Here is an 18,742-nt window from a genome sequence, read left to right as displayed (position 1 = left end):
TAGAGCCAACTCTGGATGACGTATTTCCGGTCTGATGAATAAACCAATATGGGTCAATAAAATCTGCCGTTGAATATATCTGTCGGGTTCGATTTGCTAATGATGATGATAATAATAGCCTTTTAACAGGAGAGACTTCAGAGATCAGGTCCAAAGGAAGTCAATTTTATTTAAAGACTAGCATTTCGACACCAACTGCGTCTTCATCAGAGTCAAACCGATCTGAGACTCACATTAATAACATTTAAATAACCTCCCCTAGGAAATGATTCAGCATAGTCTGGACAAATGGGGTGGGGGGACAATAAGCTGCTTGTAGGCAGGTAAACAATCATACATCATATAATAAAAAAAGAGAGAGAAGTAGAGGTAAATATATAAATAGCAAATAACTAATAATAGTGATAAATAACCTCCCTTCTTCAATCAATAATAGCCTATAATTAATATTATTAATAGTTCCCAAATCCGGGCCTCCAGGTACCACTACCTGTGTGCTAAAATGCTTAGGCGCAGCGCCTAAGCTATATAATGGCAGGGAAAACCCTGAATTTATTCTCAGGTGTTGCATAAAAGCTGCCAACTCTTCCTGAACATTTTTGGTTCATGAATCAATTACCAAACAAACCAGTTGCATCAGACATCAGGTTGCATCATGTTGTTTGAATGCATCTATGTTTATGTGGCCCACAGAGTTTAGGAGAAGCATAGCTGCTGGTATCTCGCCTCTCGCCCTCACCTTAATCTGTTGAACCCTGGCAGGTCGGCTCAGGTGTCTCGTATCCCAACGAGCTTAATAAAACATCATGGCTGTCAGGCAGAGATGAGAACTTGTTTAACGGTAGGAGAGGAGAGAGAGGGAGTAATATGGAGGTGTGAAGGGGGAGAGATGATGGGTATCTGACGTGTAATTAGCATTCTCTTTTTTTTGTGAATCCAGTGCATTATAGAAACCTTTTTATCTCACAGTATCAGATAGAAACGGCTCAGTGATCAGCGTAATTATCATCAGATCTTGTAAGTCAAAAACACGATGATCAGTGTAATTATCATCAGATCCTGTTAGTCGAAAACAATCTGATCTCTCTTTTTCCAAGTCTCTCCCTCTCCCCCCCTCCGGTTTCCCCTCAATCATAATCTTGTACAGTTTTTGTGCACGCTTTAATGTTGTTTTCATGAAAGAAACATCAAAAGTCACAGCAATTCTCTCTTTTTCTGTCTTATTATCTCTCTCACACAAACATTTGATGTTTTTATCGCTCCGTCTGGGCCTTGTCTTTTGTGACTAGATAAGTGGGGTCACCCAAAGGGGAGAAAACGATCATAATCATTACATTTGAGATATTTCAACAATAAACCACGGCCAAAAACAAACCATAATAATTAGTAAAGTTGAAACGTATCAATCAGCCTTAACAGGCCTTTATCACTGCAGACATTTTGACTTGTCATACAAGGAAAAATGTGTCCCAGTAAGTCATGACAGTGGAACAGTGAGTCAGCATGCACAATACCATGGACCCTGAACCTTAAGCAGCTAAATGAATTGAACCAACGTAAAGCACTAATAATTTACTTTTGGAGCGATATCTTACTTTACTTTTTTGTCTGATGGTCCATCCTTGAAACCGCCAGAGGCGAACCAACCCTGATACGGATGCAATGACGCCAGTCCAAAATGGCGGCTCGCTAGCTAGATAACTAGGTAGAAATGACCAAATAAATTTGTCATATATGTGGTATTAAAGGGACTGCTTGTAACTTTTTAATCGTATAAATGTACCAGTTCGGGACACATGCGCGCTCATATATGCGCTTGCATATGCACGCTCACGTGTGGCCGGAACCTCGTCTCCTCTGCCTGCTTGCCTTCAGTCACACAGCGCGCGCGTGTCCTCGCTATCTCACTCCACCTCTAGACGTGAACGCGCGCTCACTACACATGTTTGTGTAAAAATAAATGCTGCAGCTCCTCCAGACCAACAGAGGTTTTCCGTGTCTTGTGAAGTGACGGGGCTCCGCAGAGAGAAACGTTATCGTCTCCGACTGGGTGCCGGTGTCTCCCTGCAGGCGCAGTTGGGAGACACCGGCACCCGGTCGGGGAGGCGATAACGTGTCTCGCTGTGGAGCTCCGTCACCGACCCGCTTTTCCTGCTCAGCCACCGGTGTCTCCCTCTGGAGAGGGAGACACCGGAGGCTGAGCAGGAAAAGCCAGCATTGATTCATGGAGAGACCTTCGTCTGGTCAGCTAACATTACTGCCAAGCAGCTGAAATATAGAGTGATATTGTGGTTTTAGCTGACGTGTGTCACCTCACTGTTTTGAGCGATGCTCATTCATGTCTATTTAGAGCGAGCAAGCGCGAGCCCGGCGCTGACTTTCGTTGGCTTAACAGCCACAGGTGTCGCTGTTAACAATAATTTCTGAAAGTTACAAATAGTCCCTTTAACAACTTTTTAAAATCAGATTTTAGGCAAGGTGGTTTTTCTAATATATTTGGGCACTGGTGCCAAAACATGCAAGCTTCATGTCCTCTTAAAAAGCCGCAAAAAAAATAAATAATGGGATCTCTATCTTTATTTTTGAATGGATCACACTGGTTAAAATAAAGCTGATCAAGATTGGATGCTTTCGTTTCTACGCTTGTATTCTGCTGTGTTTTGTGCACCTCGGCCCGCTGGTGTTGCAGCATGCTGCTCTCCTTAATTGCAACCAGGCTGCACCCTGCGGGCAATTTGCGTCATATTTGAGTGAAAATCAGTGTGTGAGTGTGAAGCATTATGTGGTCACTCCGGTGATTGACTCTGGTCTGATCCCCGGGTTGGTAATTGGTGTCACAGTCGGTCTCAGTCCACTCTCATCTCCAGCCCCCTGCATTGTCTCTCTCTGGCCCTTCTCTACAGCCACAGTCCGTCTTCCTTAAGCCTTTTAATTGCCATTTTCCATCCATCCATCAAATACTCTTAGATTTTCTCTCCTTTCCCATCACCTGACCACACCTGTTCCCACTTCCCTCATCTGCTCTGCAGTTGCCTGGCTTTCCCTGCCTACCCCTCGCAACTGCATCTCTTTCTCATTAGCCCTCGTCAGCTAGCGGCAGACCAATTTAATTAGATTTCTATGTTGCTATGTGCTTTTGTCTTTGCTTTTGAGCCACCTGCACCTGCCTATCTGCCTGCTTACCTGCCTTCTTGTACCTAAAACCTAAAACCTCAACCTGGAACCTGTACCTGCCTGTAAGGTTTTGCATGTTCACCTCTGCAATAAAATCCTGAGGCCTGTACTATGAAGCGAGTTCAACATACCTAGGGTATCTCCTTGTTGAAAAATGGTATCAGAACATCTCTACCCAAGAAGAGAACTAATCCGGCATATTAAGTGAAAACACCTTGGGTGAGCCATGGATGTGTAGCTTTAAATGACGCTCTGTTTAACAAAAGTAATACTGTATGAACTTAGTATCCAGAGGACAGCTGAGATAAACAAATAGCTGCTGTATCATGGTGAAAAAAAAGTAGCATTTCTTTTTTACATTTTACACCAGACTGAGTAACAGAAACAAACACCGCCATGCAAGATCAAGTGATCTTTGCACACCTGTAAACAGACAGATATTAGAAATTATTCATAGTTCTGTAACAGTGTTTTTAATTTGATTGTTGGCTGTCAGACTGAAGCACTGTACAGCGGACTTTAATGCAAAAGCAGTGTGAAACTAAAGAGCGGAAGAGAGCAGAGAGTAAAGGTAAAGAATTCCTTTTGTTCTGGGAAATCAATGGTCCTCTGTGGCTCCATGACACACACACACACACAACTACTGATTCACAGATTGATTTTCTGTGTGTGTGTGTGTGTGTGTGTGTGTGTGTGTGTGTGTGTGTGTGTGTGTGTGTGTGTGTGTGTGTGTGTGTGTGTGTGTGCGTGTGTGTGCGTGTGCGTGCGTGTGTGTGTGTGTGCGTGCAATCCAACAGGGACAGCTGATGCATCCGGCTGCATAAATGTGGGTGTTTACTACATTAACATTCTTTTCGAATAGCGTGGTTTACTTGCAGAATGTAAATAAAAGCCCTCCACGTTGTAGTCCCTGTGGCGTTCTCTATCTGCCTGTCGAGCACAATCCTCGGTCCCCATTGGCTTGTTTAAGAAGGCTGATAAGCATGTCAAAGCCATGCTCTGAAAACTGCACAGCTCTTCCATTTTAATTCAGATGTGTTGTGCATATTTTAATAGTATTTATGGCTGTCAATTAGGGATGTTAATAATTAACCGTTTAACCGTTAACCGACGTTAAGAACTTTAACCGATTAACGCTATCGGTTAAAACGGTTAAAATAAATATTAATAATTAATTAAAAAGCTGATAAAAATTCAGAGGAGCGGCTCGTTTCTTTAAGGAGAAAAGCTGGTCCACCTTAACATCCCACCTTAAGAGGCAGAGCCGGAGTTACAGATACAGGAAGTTGTCTCCGGTCTCTGGCTCGCTAGAGCGGAGCGAGTTGTAACCTCGTAGCATTTATCCACCGACAAATGAACTGTACATACACTGTGTGCTACACCTACGTTCACAGCTACATGTGGTGCCTTCAAATGGGGTCATGTTCATGAGAAGAGTTCACATGAACGCCCCCCTTTTGTGGGGGTTTGAAAGTGATATTTCATATGATGCCAGAATCTAACTCTAGCTTTGACATCCTGAGCATTTTTTCATATATTTATTGTATATTTTTATTGTTTTCTTTATTCTATATTTATGTTTCTTGGTTTTTTAATACTTGCTTTTATTTTCACTTCATTTTCTCTGACCATGTTTATGTACCAACACACTAAAGCAAAGTATTTGAAAATATGTGGAAACCTACTTGGCAATAAACTAGATTCAGATATTGTTATTAACGCTAAACCCAAGTACACTGTGTACCACTGGCTTTTCTCATTTATTCCTTCCTTGCTAAAGCGATTCTCATATTGAACGTTTTCAGTGTGAGGAGAAATTCTCTGCCAACAGCAGCAATTTGTCACATTTATTGTCATCACATGTTGGCTATAGATGTTTTTTCCACCATATCATGTAACTAAGTGAATGATTGTTGTCAAATAAGGTCAGCCGCTCACAGACTTGATATACAGGACTTATGATTACGTCAAACAGTCCCGGTTACAAAGAAGCCCTTTTATTCCTGTCTAGGGCTGCATCGTATTGATTTCCTGGTAATCGGTAATTTGCACGATCACTTGGCTCACATTGATGTTAATCTCTTTTATTGCAATAACACTCCGTGTCTGCTTTCCACCAATTAGTCTGGTCTGTAATAGGGACTTTCCTGCAGGTGCAGACGTCTTAATGACACTTATCCTGTTTGCAAACACTCAAAGAGATAAAGATGAGTTTATTTCCCATTCCTGTCAGATAATGTTTAAAGATGTAGAAACTCAAAATTGTCAATTAAAAGCCCCCCACCAGCCAGTTTTACTTCCTGTTTTTTGGTTAATGTTCTTTCTCAATAGTTCTATCTATAGTATCAATCTGGTTAATAGTCAGATGTAATTCATTACCATGGCAACCAGAGTGCATCGTTTTTCAACCCAGTTTAGATGGATTTACTGTTTATCAGACCACAAATGAGACAAGAATTAGCGCAACACACCGACTCTCTTCTTCAGGATGGACAGACATGTTGTCGAGGTCTGCCGTTTGAAATGGAGTTTCGGGATGTTTTGGAGGTGCTAACACCAGCCGCTCTGGCCTCAGTTCCAGCACCGACACCACACCAACGAGACTTTTCTCTTGTTTTCTTTTTGGGCTGAAGAGTTGTGCACTGCCCGGCGTCTGGACCTGTTAGAGTCCCGCAAACCTCCAAAACGGCATCAACTGCTTTCCGTTAATTATCTCCGGCAGGAGACGGTAAAGAAGAGAGCGAGAGAGAGAGACCGTCAGTGTGTTGTGTTAATTCTGCCGGTGGGGTTTCATGTAATCCACTGCGTTGATTGCACCGTACACACAAATGCCATTGTGAAAATAAACACACTAAAGGAAGGTTGACGGAAACTAAAAAATAAAATGAAAACCCTCAGTTAGCTAATGCAACAAGTTGGGCTAGCTAACTACACCTAACTAGCTAACTAACTAGAAAGACTCTGCCGCTCAGAGTGCGCCTGCGTTATCTTGGAGGATGACGTCTGACCTTCAGCTTCTACTATATTCTTACGTCATATTCCCATTTTACCAACAACCATCTTTTTTTTTAACTTTGAGCACAAAACTAAGTTATTTGTCAAAAAATAATTGGCAAACAGTGGCTAATCAACTTAGTCAGGAAATGACTCAAATAAATATGAAAAATAGAAATGCCAAAACACACTGGAGGGGAGCTTTAATGACTGTTAATTGTGTTGTGGTGTTGCCATCATCTTGTAGAAAAGCTTTTAATTACTTAATTATGTCTTTACTTCTGGATGTAGATGCTGGATTTCCCAAAAATGTCCAAAGATGGATGACTGCTCTTTCCTGGGCGTCGCCTTTCATGTTTGATCATTAGGCTAATGAGCTTGTTGCAGCTTAGAAAGGACGACTTGCTGATTTTTGTGAGGTGTTCAAGATTGCAAGATTAGAAAAGAGAGAGAGACTTGTAGATTTGGCTGATTCTTCTCCATATAAATGCCAAGGAAGTTTATTCAAGCAAGGAGAAAAAAGTTGATTTGTATGCAGCGTGAACTTCAGCCGAGGCTGCATACAAAACAAAGTGGATCAGTAAACAAGTTGCGGCTGCAGGAGGTGTTGCAGTGGCTCCATTGTGCTCAGCAGCAGGTGGCTTTTTCCAAATAAATTGTGAATTGGCAGTCATTCTATATTTTTTACTTTAACACATTTTACTCTAAAAGCTGTAACTTGGGAAATTGTAGCTAACATTTCCTTGTTGACTCTCAGTCAAATACACACCCACAGTGACCTTGGTTTGTAATCCATGTGGCTGTTTCTGTGTCTTTGGTGTATTATACTCACGATGTCGGCATTCAGCACAGACAAAGCTTCCACTTGGTTTCTTGTCAGGTTATTAATGGCAGTGCTGCTCTTCAGTATTTTCAGGTCAGGTTGCTTAAGTGGCACAAACAAACTGTATACGGCTGTGGGAGTCCTCTATTCACTCTACAGTACATTGTGTGCCATGGTTACATATTGTCGTAGTGACTTCAGCCACATGGCTTTTGTTGTTGTTTGTGACCTTGAGGTCTCGCATTGCTCTTCATTTTCTTTGCATTTAATAGAAACTCACCCATCGTCCTGGCATTTGGACTTGCATGAGAAAAGTCACAATTAACTTGATTAATTTTTTGTAGCAGTACATCACTTCTACATCATGGGCGCCAAGGGGCCATTGGCCCCCCCACTTTACAGCCCTGTCCCACTTTCTTTTTAAGGTCGCTAATCAAATCAAATCGCACTATATTGCAAAGGACGTTTCAATCGTTCCCGTCTGCCCCGTGCATGTCAAGACAGGAGGGTGTCCTGTGTTTTTACTCTACAGATACGCTCTCATTTGAATCTGTGCAGCAGCTGTCTGCACGGCTCCATCTCAGCTGAGTCTCACCTGAACTGAAGCCTTTATTTACGTGAGGTTGATGCCCATTAAAAAGCACTGAATAATATTTTTATCCAGATTTTGCAATTGGCGGAGCAGAGTGTGCATCTTTATCCAATCATAATCAACTATTTTGTAGCCTAATTCAAATGAAATCAAAGTGATCTGACATTCAGCGCGCCACAGTTTCATAATGGTAAATGGACTTGCATTTATATAGCGCTTTTCTAGTCTTCTGACCACTCAAAGCGCTTTAAACTGCATGTCAGCATTCACCCATTCACACACACATTCATACACTGATGGCAGAGGCTGCTAAGGTGCCAACTTTACCCATCAGGATCTAATCTAAATACTCATTCACGCACCGATGGTTAAGCCTTCGGGAGCAATTTGGGGTTAGTGTCTTGCTCAAGGACACATCGACATGTGACCTGGAGCAGCCGGGGATCGAATCACCGACCTTCCGATTGGTGGACGACCTGCTTTGAGCCACAACCGCCCGATGAACTGAAAATATTTTTACACTTCTCAACTGATGGGCTGGTCCTTGCCGGGCACATCTTCCGGTGCGCCGTGACCGAGGTCTGCTTTGAAAGGCCCGACTGTGAGTTTTACAGCTAACCCTCGCCGCTGCCCGGGGGCCGTGGAGTTCTCGCTGCGCAGTGCGCCCTCTCTACCTGTAGGGACGGACGGGATTCGCGGCTGTGAAACGGGGTGGACTGTCCTCAGTGTGACGGGTCTGTGGCGATGTCAGCACCCCGTCTCGTTTACCGTGCTTATGCTGTGTGACTTTTTTGCCATCAGCATTCATAACCATACAACCTTCATGATTTATTGTTTACTAGAGCACAAAGTTCTTCATAGATCTAGCCTCGTTATTTTCCTCTCAAAGTGCTCCAGATTGATGCATTTAACTTTAATATGTTCAAAATATTTCCTTCCGGGGAAAAATTCTGTGGATTGGTTGAGTTGTATATATATTGACAATTTAAGATATCTGATCTGATTGAGTTTAACTTATCTCTCCACGTCTGTCTCCCTTTTCAAATAGACCCTATGTGTATTTAAAGCCCCCCTCTAATCACTGAGCAGTTTTGGGAATAGACTCGAACGCACCGACCGCCATCACTTTGACTGCTGCTCTAAAATTAATTCCAATCTAATCTGACCTGGCAGCTCGTAATGGCTTCTGATTTTTAATCTTTTCTCATCATGGGCCCACTTAGTTCTTTGGCTATCACATTAGCAAACTACAGCATATTAATTAAAGGCTATAATTGATCAATTAACGTGAGGAGAGGATGAACTAAGCTAGCATAAATAGGAGGAGGAGCGTGTGGCGTCACTGTGTGAATTATGTTGTATGTTGTTGACAGGGAAGACTGTGTGAGGATAATAAGACTCTTTGTTGTTAGTGGCCTTGGCATACTGCTGTCTCTTGACGTCATGTATTCCCTTCTGGAGTAGCTTATTTAACCTCATTAAAATCTTTTCCTGAATCTCTGCCGGTTTAATTTATAGTGTTACACGCTACCCCGTTTTTGCTGCCTTGTCTCCTCCGTCACCCTCTGCACCTGCGAAGCATCGCAGCAGCCCTGGGACCCTCTTATCAATGCCTTTGTTCCCACCAGAGTCGAGTAATGAATGTGGGAACTTGAGCCAGTTGAAATGGAGCATCTCCCAGTGGGGACGTCTTAAATTTTAATTAGCAAAATTAATGGGGCAGAGTGGGATTAACAGAGGGGACACAGATGCCAAAGACAAGTCTTCCATCTAACTATAAAGCGAGGAATCTCTGTCTGTACGTATTTATGTACGCTTGCGTGTGTGTGTGTCCGTCGCATATCTTGAGAACCGTCCCTCCGATCTACTTCACGCTTGGCGGGTGTGTTGCTGGGGACCTGAGGATGTGCAGTGTTGAAGTTGGTTTAATTTGGACACGCGACACATTCAATATTAATACATTTTGAATAACCAAGCAGTAACGCTCTATAGGTTTGCCGTGGTAGTCGGTGTTACCGGTGTTACACGATGGTTGAGCACACACCGATTACCTTACTTGCCCACTTACTTGCTTTTTTTTTAAAGAAATAAAACCTATTTAATTCATTTTTGCATGTCAGCGCCGTGTTATCACTTCATAGTCGGAACTGAAAGTGAAAGTGTCTGCTCCATATGGAGTCTCAGCACGTAGAAGCAGATTTCACACACAGGAATAGAGAGAGTTGACAGACGAGACGGCGGAGGATTTGGTGTCAAAGCAAAAAGCAAAAGTGCCTATTTGGCAATATTTCAGATTTGATGAGGCAATCGCCGTGCGGAGGACAGAGCGGTCACAGCCGATGTGCGCTGCGTTGCGCTTGACTGGAGAGGCCAGACACACAGCCATCCAACATTAGAGATCAAAGTAAAGGCTCTACATATATTGACCGTCATCTTTTCTTGTAAAATGCTCTATTCAGCAGCGAGGGCGGGGGGGCTTCGGGGCTCTGCGTATTGCAGCATGAGTCGAGCATGTCGTCCGCGGCTCTTGGACTGCAGTTCACTTTTGCTGCTGCATGCTGGATATACTAACGCTACAACCGAACTCTTCTTCACTTCCCTGGAGTCAATGAGCGGTTCTCGACAACGCTTGAGCCAAGCAATCGGCCCGCTCCGAACGGGCCACGCACTCCGAATGGCTACGTACTCTGAACGAGCACACCCCCCAACAATGCTACAAGCAGCACTTCCAGGAGGCAAGCAATCGGCCCAAAGAAGTGATAGTCAATGCAAAGCTACGCCTCCACTACTTTGGACTCAAAGCGACCGGATGCCAGTAAAAAGTGGCGTACAAAAGTGAAACAAAATTATTTCTATTCTATTGTGGCCTTTATAAATGGCCTGTGCTGAACAATAAATAATAAATATAAGAAGCGTTTTTAGTCCAAAATGGCAGCTGTTATAAAAACACCGGAGTTTCGTCTCTTTGCTTCTACACTCTTTGTTCGGTCGCTCCGTACAGGCGTTGCACTAGTTGAACCTAATGAAACCCCTGAATGTGATGGGTGTAACCACAGAGAGATTATTAGAGACAGTTTGTGCCACAGGATGACAGCAGGCTCCGTCTTCATCCTTTTGTAGTAGAAACAAAGCCTTACGTAAAACTAGAGGGAGGCTCTCTCAGGAAGGTGTCTTTTATACTGCCGTAGCCTCCTCCAGCATGCGCTGCCTCTTGATCTGTATTAAATCCACCTTAATCTCAGATGATTACTCATTTGAGCTCAGGCACAGCCAACGCTATCAATTAGGTAACCTGTTTAAGCTAGATCAAATTACATTGTGACCTACGTTGCCAACTCTCATTACCGTGTTTCCGAGCGGGCAAGGAGACCAGCATCGGTTACATAAGAGCTGTTTTTCAGCTGATGCCTATGTACCCTGCTTTTAATGATTTATAACCCACTACTGAGTGTTTGCCGTGCTCCACCTGGGAGTTTGCTGAGCAAAGACGGCCTTGAGTTTCTCTCAATCTCTAATCTCTTAATGGTTGTTCTGTCCTTGTTTTATTCCTTCCTGCATACAAGCAAGCACAAAACTTTTGAAGCAAAGTTTGAGGAAAGCAATGAGGAAACCGGCAGCAAGAAGCTACTTTCCTTTAACTGAAAAGAATGAAGGGACGTTTGGAAGAAGTGCTGGTTAGTTGAGTGAAATTGTAGCTGTGGGCACATGGTGATAGATCGGTGAGGGCTGCCAACTCTCCCCTGCAAGGACCCAAGGACAAAAAACAATTTTATGTCACACTGAGATTGTTTGTGCACAAGTGGATGTGTTTATTTCCTTAAATTGGAGAGATGAAGCCTTTTCTGAAAGCACTGCCCGCTGAAAAATCACAAAATTGGTCTTTTACTGAAAAGCTCCTTAAAATGTGCTCACAAACAATCCTTTTTTACTCAACACAAAGTGCACTGTTTTAACACGCCACTGTATGATATACTCTGATCTTTTCTCTGCTAGGTCGCTGAGTAGAAGTCTGCAGGGAGCTCACCATGGTGCAGGAGAAGAATGACGGGATAAACAAAGACATGGTCCTTCCACCGATTCAACAGAATAGACCTGCTGTAAGAAAGCTGCCTGCATGGCTCTCTCCCTCTGTCGTCTCCCACTTTGCTCCATACGCACCGATCTCAGACTCTTTGTTCTTCTCAATCACAAGAGAACATGCTCGGCCACATGTGCTCCGTCCTGTTTGATGTTTACCAAATCACAGGATGTGATGCATCAGTGAGTCATTCTGATCCAGCAGAGAATGAAGAGATGTTTTACTAGTCTTATGTCTGTTCATGTATTAAGTGTGGAGCTGGAGCTCAGAGGCGATTAACCAACACATCTAAACCTCACAAATTAACACGTTATATCTTGTTTGTTTAATCCGGACGCAAATAGAATTATAAAAACAACATTCTGTGTTTTTTATGGGGAGTTGGGTGCTGTAACTCTTACTTGTCTAACAACAGTTTGGCACGATGACTTCCCAGAGTCGTGTTGTCGCCATGACTGCCAGGGGGATGGATAACAAGCTCGTTGTTTGTTCTATAAATACATTACTCCTAAATAGGGATGCACGATTGCAAAATTCTGGGCCGATACCGATGTTTAAAAATAACAATTTGGCCGATACCGATACCATTTGTTTATTTTGTTTCTGTTATTTATTCCCCTTTTGTGCCAGGCAAATAAAGACCTCTTCATTATAAAATAAAATAAAATAACTGAGCTGTTTTAAAGTCATTCAGCATTTCAATACACTGTCTTTGAATCAGCACAAATTCAATCATACAAATTTATGAAACAACCTTTAGTTTAAACTTCTTATTCCAACTACTTGCATGTGTTTTTTATTGCAAACCTATTGCTTTTTTTACTGTAGTGACACAATTAACTATCGACAATCTTGCGATTAATATATAAAATATTTGAATCAATTGACAGCTCAATTTAAGACATGCTGGTATGTGGTTTTAGCCTGATGATACTAAAACTTTGCCTACACACCTGAATAATTCACTGTTTTTACTTCAAGTCAATTTTATTTATAAAGACCAACATCACAAATTAGCCTCAGGGGGCTTTACATCTCTCCAGCACCCTCTATACGTGGACCCTCAAGGCCTTTTTTTCTGTTTACCTTTCCTCTGAACTAGTATGATCATTTCAATTATTGATAGTTTGATCGAGGCTTTTGTCATTACAGTAATCTTTTGTCTTTAAATCGACCTTTTCTTGTGCAAGGCACTGGTTCAGTCAGCTGCTCCGTTAACCGGAATCCATCATCATCATTCAACCTGGAGAAAGTGTTATTGATTTCAGGAGATTCATTAGCTCATTTCGTCTAAACAGGGTAATCAGTCTGAATCCTAACTAGCACTTCATTTCAGACGCGGTAACGGCCCACACGCACACAATGCATGATAATTAATGGGCAGCGTTGCATAACACAAATATTTGTGCGTCTGACCGGCGGTCGACATGCTACAGGAGACCTTAAGTCTGATTAGTATACAGTACACAGTCGGGCCTGTGAGCTGTTTATACCTGATGTGCACTGATTGCCTGATACCGGGTCTCATATAGGGCCTGTATTAATATTTACAGCACTGGAAGTTGCATCCTCCCATGGATTCAGAGTTAACCCAATCACAAACTCAAGAATCAAAGCATTTAAAATGGCTATTTCTTCTCTCTCTTTTTAATTTTCCAGTGCTGTTATATTTCTGAAGAGCCGGTGAAATCAAACGTAGCTCGCAGACAGTAATTTAACACGAGAGAACAGGCTCCTGTCAGGTTACACAGGTAGAGGACATGTTTACATGCCCTGCAGTGACCTGTGAATCTGTGTATAAATGCAGCACGTCAGTAATCAGATTTTACCCCTGACCTTATTTTAGAAGCGTGGCTGGTTCATCAGTGGTTCCCAACCTATTTTCCTTGAACAAAAGCTGTTGTTTTTGAAAGGTTAAAGGCTAACAAATATGGATTGAAGCAGAATATTTCTTTTAATGAAAACATTTTTGAAATAATTACATCTATCTTTTTTCAATGATAAATCTTTTGGACTTTTGGACTTTACACCGCTCCGGATTTATTGGAAATGTTGGATCAGATGAGTCAGAAACCATCCTACGCAGGATGGGCTGCAGTTTGCCATGTTATGATTTGAGCATATTTTTTATGCTAAATGCAGTACCTGTGAGGGTTTCTGGACCATACATTTGCATAAAGCAGCATATTTATCCACTCTCATGTTGATATAGTATTAAATACATGACAAATCTCCCTTTAAGATACATTTTGAACAGATAAATGTGCGATTAATCAGGATTAACTATGGACAATCATGCGATTAAATGCGATTAAACATTTTAATCGATTGACAGCCCTAATAAAAACAAATTCATATGATATCATTGTAACTAATAGACCATTGTTTTGTTTTGATAATTGATTTTCAGTAATAAATATATACATAAATTTGCATAAAGCAGCATATTTGCCCACTCCCATGTTGATAAGGGTATTAAATACTTGACAAATCTCCCTTTAAGGTACATTTGTACAGGTAAAATATTTGCGATTAATGGCGATTAGATATTTTAATCAATTGACAGCCCTAATGCAGACTTTTGTATACATTATCCAGTAAGTATGTCATTATGATTTTAGTTATACATGTGTAAATATAATTTTGACAACCTCAGAGCAGACAAATCCTGGCGCACCTCCTAAGGGGGGCCCGACCCCAGGTTGGGAACCACTGTTGCAGTGAAAGAACCGGCAAATGTGTTTTAATTTTACAAATAGTCAGCTGTTTTCCACTCAAAATGAAGTCTCTTCAGTTTAGTCAGTGAGGTTTTACTGCTAAATTACAGCAACTTCATCGCCATCGACATCACAGGTTTTGGTTGCTTAGCAACGGCGGGAGTGCAACCTCCCATGCACCTTAGATAAAAGCATGAAAGCGGCACAGCTGGCGTTTTCCACGCGTTTTTAGACGCAACATGTGAACAGCCCTTTAGAGAGGTGTTGATTTGACTCTACGGCTGGAGGATGTAGTTTACAGAGGTGTTTCTGTTATTTAGCTTTGATTTAATTGGGGTGGACAAAATAAGAGAAACACCTGATCCCTGTGTCTGTGACACTTTGTTTGTGTAATTCATTTGTTTGTGTTTCTTTTCCCACTCTCAGCTGTCGTGGGAAATGAAGATCAAGAAAAAGCTGAAGACGGTGCCTCCCTGTCTGGGCAAGTTCAGACCGACTGTTGGCCAGTGCTGCCACCAGTGCACCCCCGACAGTCTGGTGAGTGTAGAGCAGCGTCGAGGTCGGAGAAGGTTAGAGAGAGAGAAAGGAGTGGAGAGGAGAGGAGAAGAGAGGTAGACTAATGAAATGAGAGAGGTAGTCTGTATGTTGACACCATCCAACAAATTCAATTGACTGACTGAAAATATACTGACTATGCATGACACATTAAGCTTCTTTGGTGAATTTAAAGATGTCCCAGTTTTGATGGCATCCTCCAGCTGCATGTGCCTTTTTATCCACCTTATTCCTAGCCCCCATGATGCCTTGCATGAATTATGGGCGCAACTTCAGGCGTGTCGTGTCACTGAACCGGAACCGGCGTTTTCTATGGCAACGGTACGCTAATCGTCTCTCCTAGAACGATATAGTATCGTAAAACATGTGTGAACACCACCTCAAACAGGATAATGTGATCATAGCTCTGCCTTCTACTATGGAGGGACGGGAGGACGACCTGAAGAAGTGGCCTCAGATAACCTACACTAGAATATTAGCTACTTTATTGACTCCGTTGCTACAGACGGTGAAGCGATGAACAATCTGAAAAGCTCTGAGGTAGATCAGTACTTCATCAGTAACAAGGTTTAGTTTTTTTCTACACACAGATAACCGTAAGCGCTGCACTTCGTGCTATAAACTGCCTTACATTTTAAACTGCACAGAAAATAGTGAAAGTAACTGGTTGTCATTAAACCAACGCTACGACGCTGAGTCCTCCCTACACATGAAATCATACCTGATGTTCTCCTGGCTCTGCTGCCAGTCCTTTTAAGGACCCGACGTCTCTTCTCCGCTGGTCCTTCGTAGCCCAACTAACAACGTAGGATTTCCTCCGTTGGCTTTTTGTCGACTAAATGAAATGAGCACACATAACTTAAAGGGTTTTATGGGTGGTCTCTTCAAGTTTAGGTTTCTCAGCCACATTCTTCTGGATTCCTCGTCTGTAGGTCGGCGATGGAAACTGTAGCGTTGGTCACAAGAACAATCCCTTTTTGTTTTGGGTGCATGTTCAACACACTGTTGTTGAAGCCACAAATTGATCTTTGTCTGGTTGTGAGTACAGCGGCGAACAGCACAACAAGAACCAGAGCTCCACAAGGACAGTTTAGAAAATGAAAATTTAACGTTAGTTAAATATCTGATAAAAAATAAAGCAGGATTTGATAAATTGAAGTTGAATTACTTTTCAAAAGAAGCGCCGTTGGCGGTTAGCCACTATGATTAGCCTGTGGGACTAACTAGGGATGTGACGGTGAGGAAATTTTCCCACCGGTTAATAAATACACCAGACATTTTACAAGAAAAGATGACAGTCAAAATAATTAGAGCCTTTACTTTGATCTTTACCGTTGGGTGGCTGTGTGTCTGACCTCTCCGGTCGAGCTTTCGCTGCGGGGCTGCAGGTTCCCCCTGGCGCCGCTGCGCCGTGCACACCGGCTGTGACCGCTTCGTCCTCCTCACGGCGATTGCCTCATTAACATTATGGTCCCCTCTCTCGGTCTGTCAACTCTGTCTTGTCCCATGTGTGTGAAATATGACACCTGCTACTCTGAGCTGAGACTCCATACGGAGCAGACACTTTAAGTTTGTAGCATCCGTCATCTGACTATGTATTGATAACACGGCGCTGATACGCCAAAATTAACTAAATGGGTTTTATTTCTGTAAAAAAAAGCAAAACGACGGTGGGTACGTAATGTAATCGGTGTGTGCTCGACCACTGCGACAAGCCTAGGACTAACTAGCTTACTGCTACTTCCGCTACCTCACCAGAAGTTACATCCATAATTATTTCTACAGTAACGCCCCCAAGAATAAGGTGGATAAGATGAATTAGATCTGGGTTAACGTTGATACCCAGGTCATCTGTCTGTTTTTGCTTTTCTGTCACGTCGTAGCGCAAGAAGCTCGGAAAAGACTCTTCCCTTGGCTTTCACAACCTGCTGAGCGTCGACGAGACACACACCAGGTATTCACAATATCTACAGTATTCAGGCGAGCAACTCAGAAACTGTTCCAACGCACTCACCCATGCATATTTTCTGCCTCTGCATTGTGTGTTTTGCATCGCAGGTATCGAGGCTGGTTGGTGCGGAGGGTGTGCTGCGCGCTGTTTGTGAGTGGGAGCAAGGTTTACGAGAGTCCTGTTAGCAGAAGACTGGAGAGAGTCTGTCAGAGCAACAGGTACCTGAGGGGAGAGAGGAGGAGGAGGAGGAGGAGGAGGAGAAGAGACACCAGAGGAGAGTAAATAAATGATAGGCAGAGATAGAGAAAATGAAACGGGCCCTGCAGTTCTGGAGAGAGGGAAAGTAGAGAAAGGAGGGAGGGGAGATAAGGGACACAAACAAAGATACAGAAAATGAAGGGCATCACGGGGTCCGTGCAGAGTGAATGAAGAGAAATGGGATAAGTTTGGACTCGTCACACTTTCCATATATGTGTCACCGAGTCTTCAGTTTGTATCTGTCGTTGTCTCTCCTTCGGTGTAATTGAGTTTAACCTTTACGTAACCTGACCTCTTTTCTCCGGGTTGTTGTTGTTGTTGTCTTACTGGAAGGCGTGTGTTTGTCTGCATGGAGCACAAAAGAGGCTTTGTGATGTTTTAACCCCGCTGTCCTGTGACCATGCGTTCTCAGGGTGAAGGAGGCGCTCACAGCAGAGCATAAAGAGCCGGAGGGGGGATACAGCCGAGGGCATCTCTCGCCATTCCTCCCCCTCATTAACACCTGCATCTCCTCTGGGCCCTTACGGTGCGTCTGTGTGTTTGTTTGTGTGTGTGTGTGGGCCGGAGGGGAAAGGACAAGGTTCAAAGATTACTGTTTATTTATTTATAAAATACTTTTATGTATTGACTTTAAGCTGCACTATGCAACCCTTTCACCTTTCCTCAAGAAATAAACAGGATATATTCTATTCTATTATCCGTGTGATTGAAGCAACAATAGAGTTGTGATGTTCAGTTTAGTTTCTTTATAGTTCAAGAAGAGGAAATTCCTTTTGGCAGCGTAAAGCTGCACTAAAACACACTAAGGTATAAAGACACTCATCGATTTCAACCAGACGGCACTGAAACAAGAACATCTCTGCTGCTACTCCAACTCTAGGCCTCTTAGATCCTCAGAACAATTGATTTGAGCTGTTCCACGGTCGAGGCTAGTCGGTAAGGGAGACTGTGTCTTTGCAGTGGCAGCTCCAAATCCTTCGAATAGATTTCCGCTTTCTATTAAATGTTCCCCGTCCACTGCCACTTTAAAGACAAACTTCAAGACATACTTATTTTCAATGTGGCTGCTCTTTGTGGTTTTAATGTTTTAGTATTTTATAAAGTTTTATTTCTTATAAATTTCTCTTACAAGTTTTATTCTGTTTAAGATTTGTCAGAATCAGTATCAGTTTTTATTTACATACATGCAAGGAATTTAACTCGGTATTTAACGGTTTTATGCATCTCTCTAAGCCCACTTACAAGAAGTAGAAATAACAGCCAGGGACAAGGACAACAAAACTGGACAAGTAAAGGTAAAGAATAGACAGGACTGTTATGTACACAAATAGTGGAAAAATAGGTATATATATACATATTATATAAATATATTTCAATTAAAGTGGCAGATGGCAGTGTATTTTTGGCATCATTGGGCAAAAATTCCATAATAACCTTTCAGCATATTGTAATTCAAGTGTTCTGAGAGAAAACTAGACTTCTGCACGGCTCTGTTTTCAGGCTTTAAAACATCTAGCCCGTGACGGGAGACTTTGACCAATCACAGGTCATTTCATTGAGAGAGAGAGCGTTCCTATTGGCTATGCTCTGGTCATGTGAC

The 18,742-nt window shown here is 42.5% G+C and overlaps 1 protein-coding gene across 10 annotated transcripts in view; it reads left to right on the top strand.

Moving 5' to 3' along the window:
- The window catches only part of gpat2 (glycerol-3-phosphate acyltransferase 2, mitochondrial), a 149,720-nt gene that overhangs the window by 91,625 nt on the left and 39,353 nt on the right, over nt 1-18,742 (top strand). For 6 of the 10 annotated variants that reach the window (XM_037778112.1, XM_037778107.1, XM_037778106.1 and 3 more), the window contains 5 exons: nt 11,577-11,680; nt 14,805-14,915; nt 16,817-16,887; nt 16,992-17,102; nt 17,555-17,668. In XM_037778112.1, coding sequence (XP_037634040.1) covers nt 11,609-11,680; nt 14,805-14,915; nt 16,817-16,887; nt 16,992-17,102; nt 17,555-17,668 — 479 coding nt within the window. In that variant the 5' untranslated portion in view covers nt 11,577-11,608. Of the gene's footprint in view, nt 1-3,020; nt 3,237-3,611; nt 3,746-11,576; nt 11,681-14,804; nt 14,916-16,816; nt 16,888-16,991; nt 17,103-17,554; nt 17,669-18,742 lie in introns of those variants that run through there. The other 4 variants (XM_037778114.1, XM_037778115.1, XM_037778111.1 and 1 more) reach the window with 3 other exon arrangements.

This window comes from Sebastes umbrosus, chromosome 8 (genome assembly GCF_015220745.1).
Source record: "Sebastes umbrosus isolate fSebUmb1 chromosome 8, fSebUmb1.pri, whole genome shotgun sequence".
Classification (NCBI taxonomy): Eukaryota; Metazoa; Chordata; class Actinopteri; order Perciformes; family Sebastidae; genus Sebastes; species Sebastes umbrosus.
This window is presented reverse-complemented; position numbering and strand designations above follow the sequence as displayed.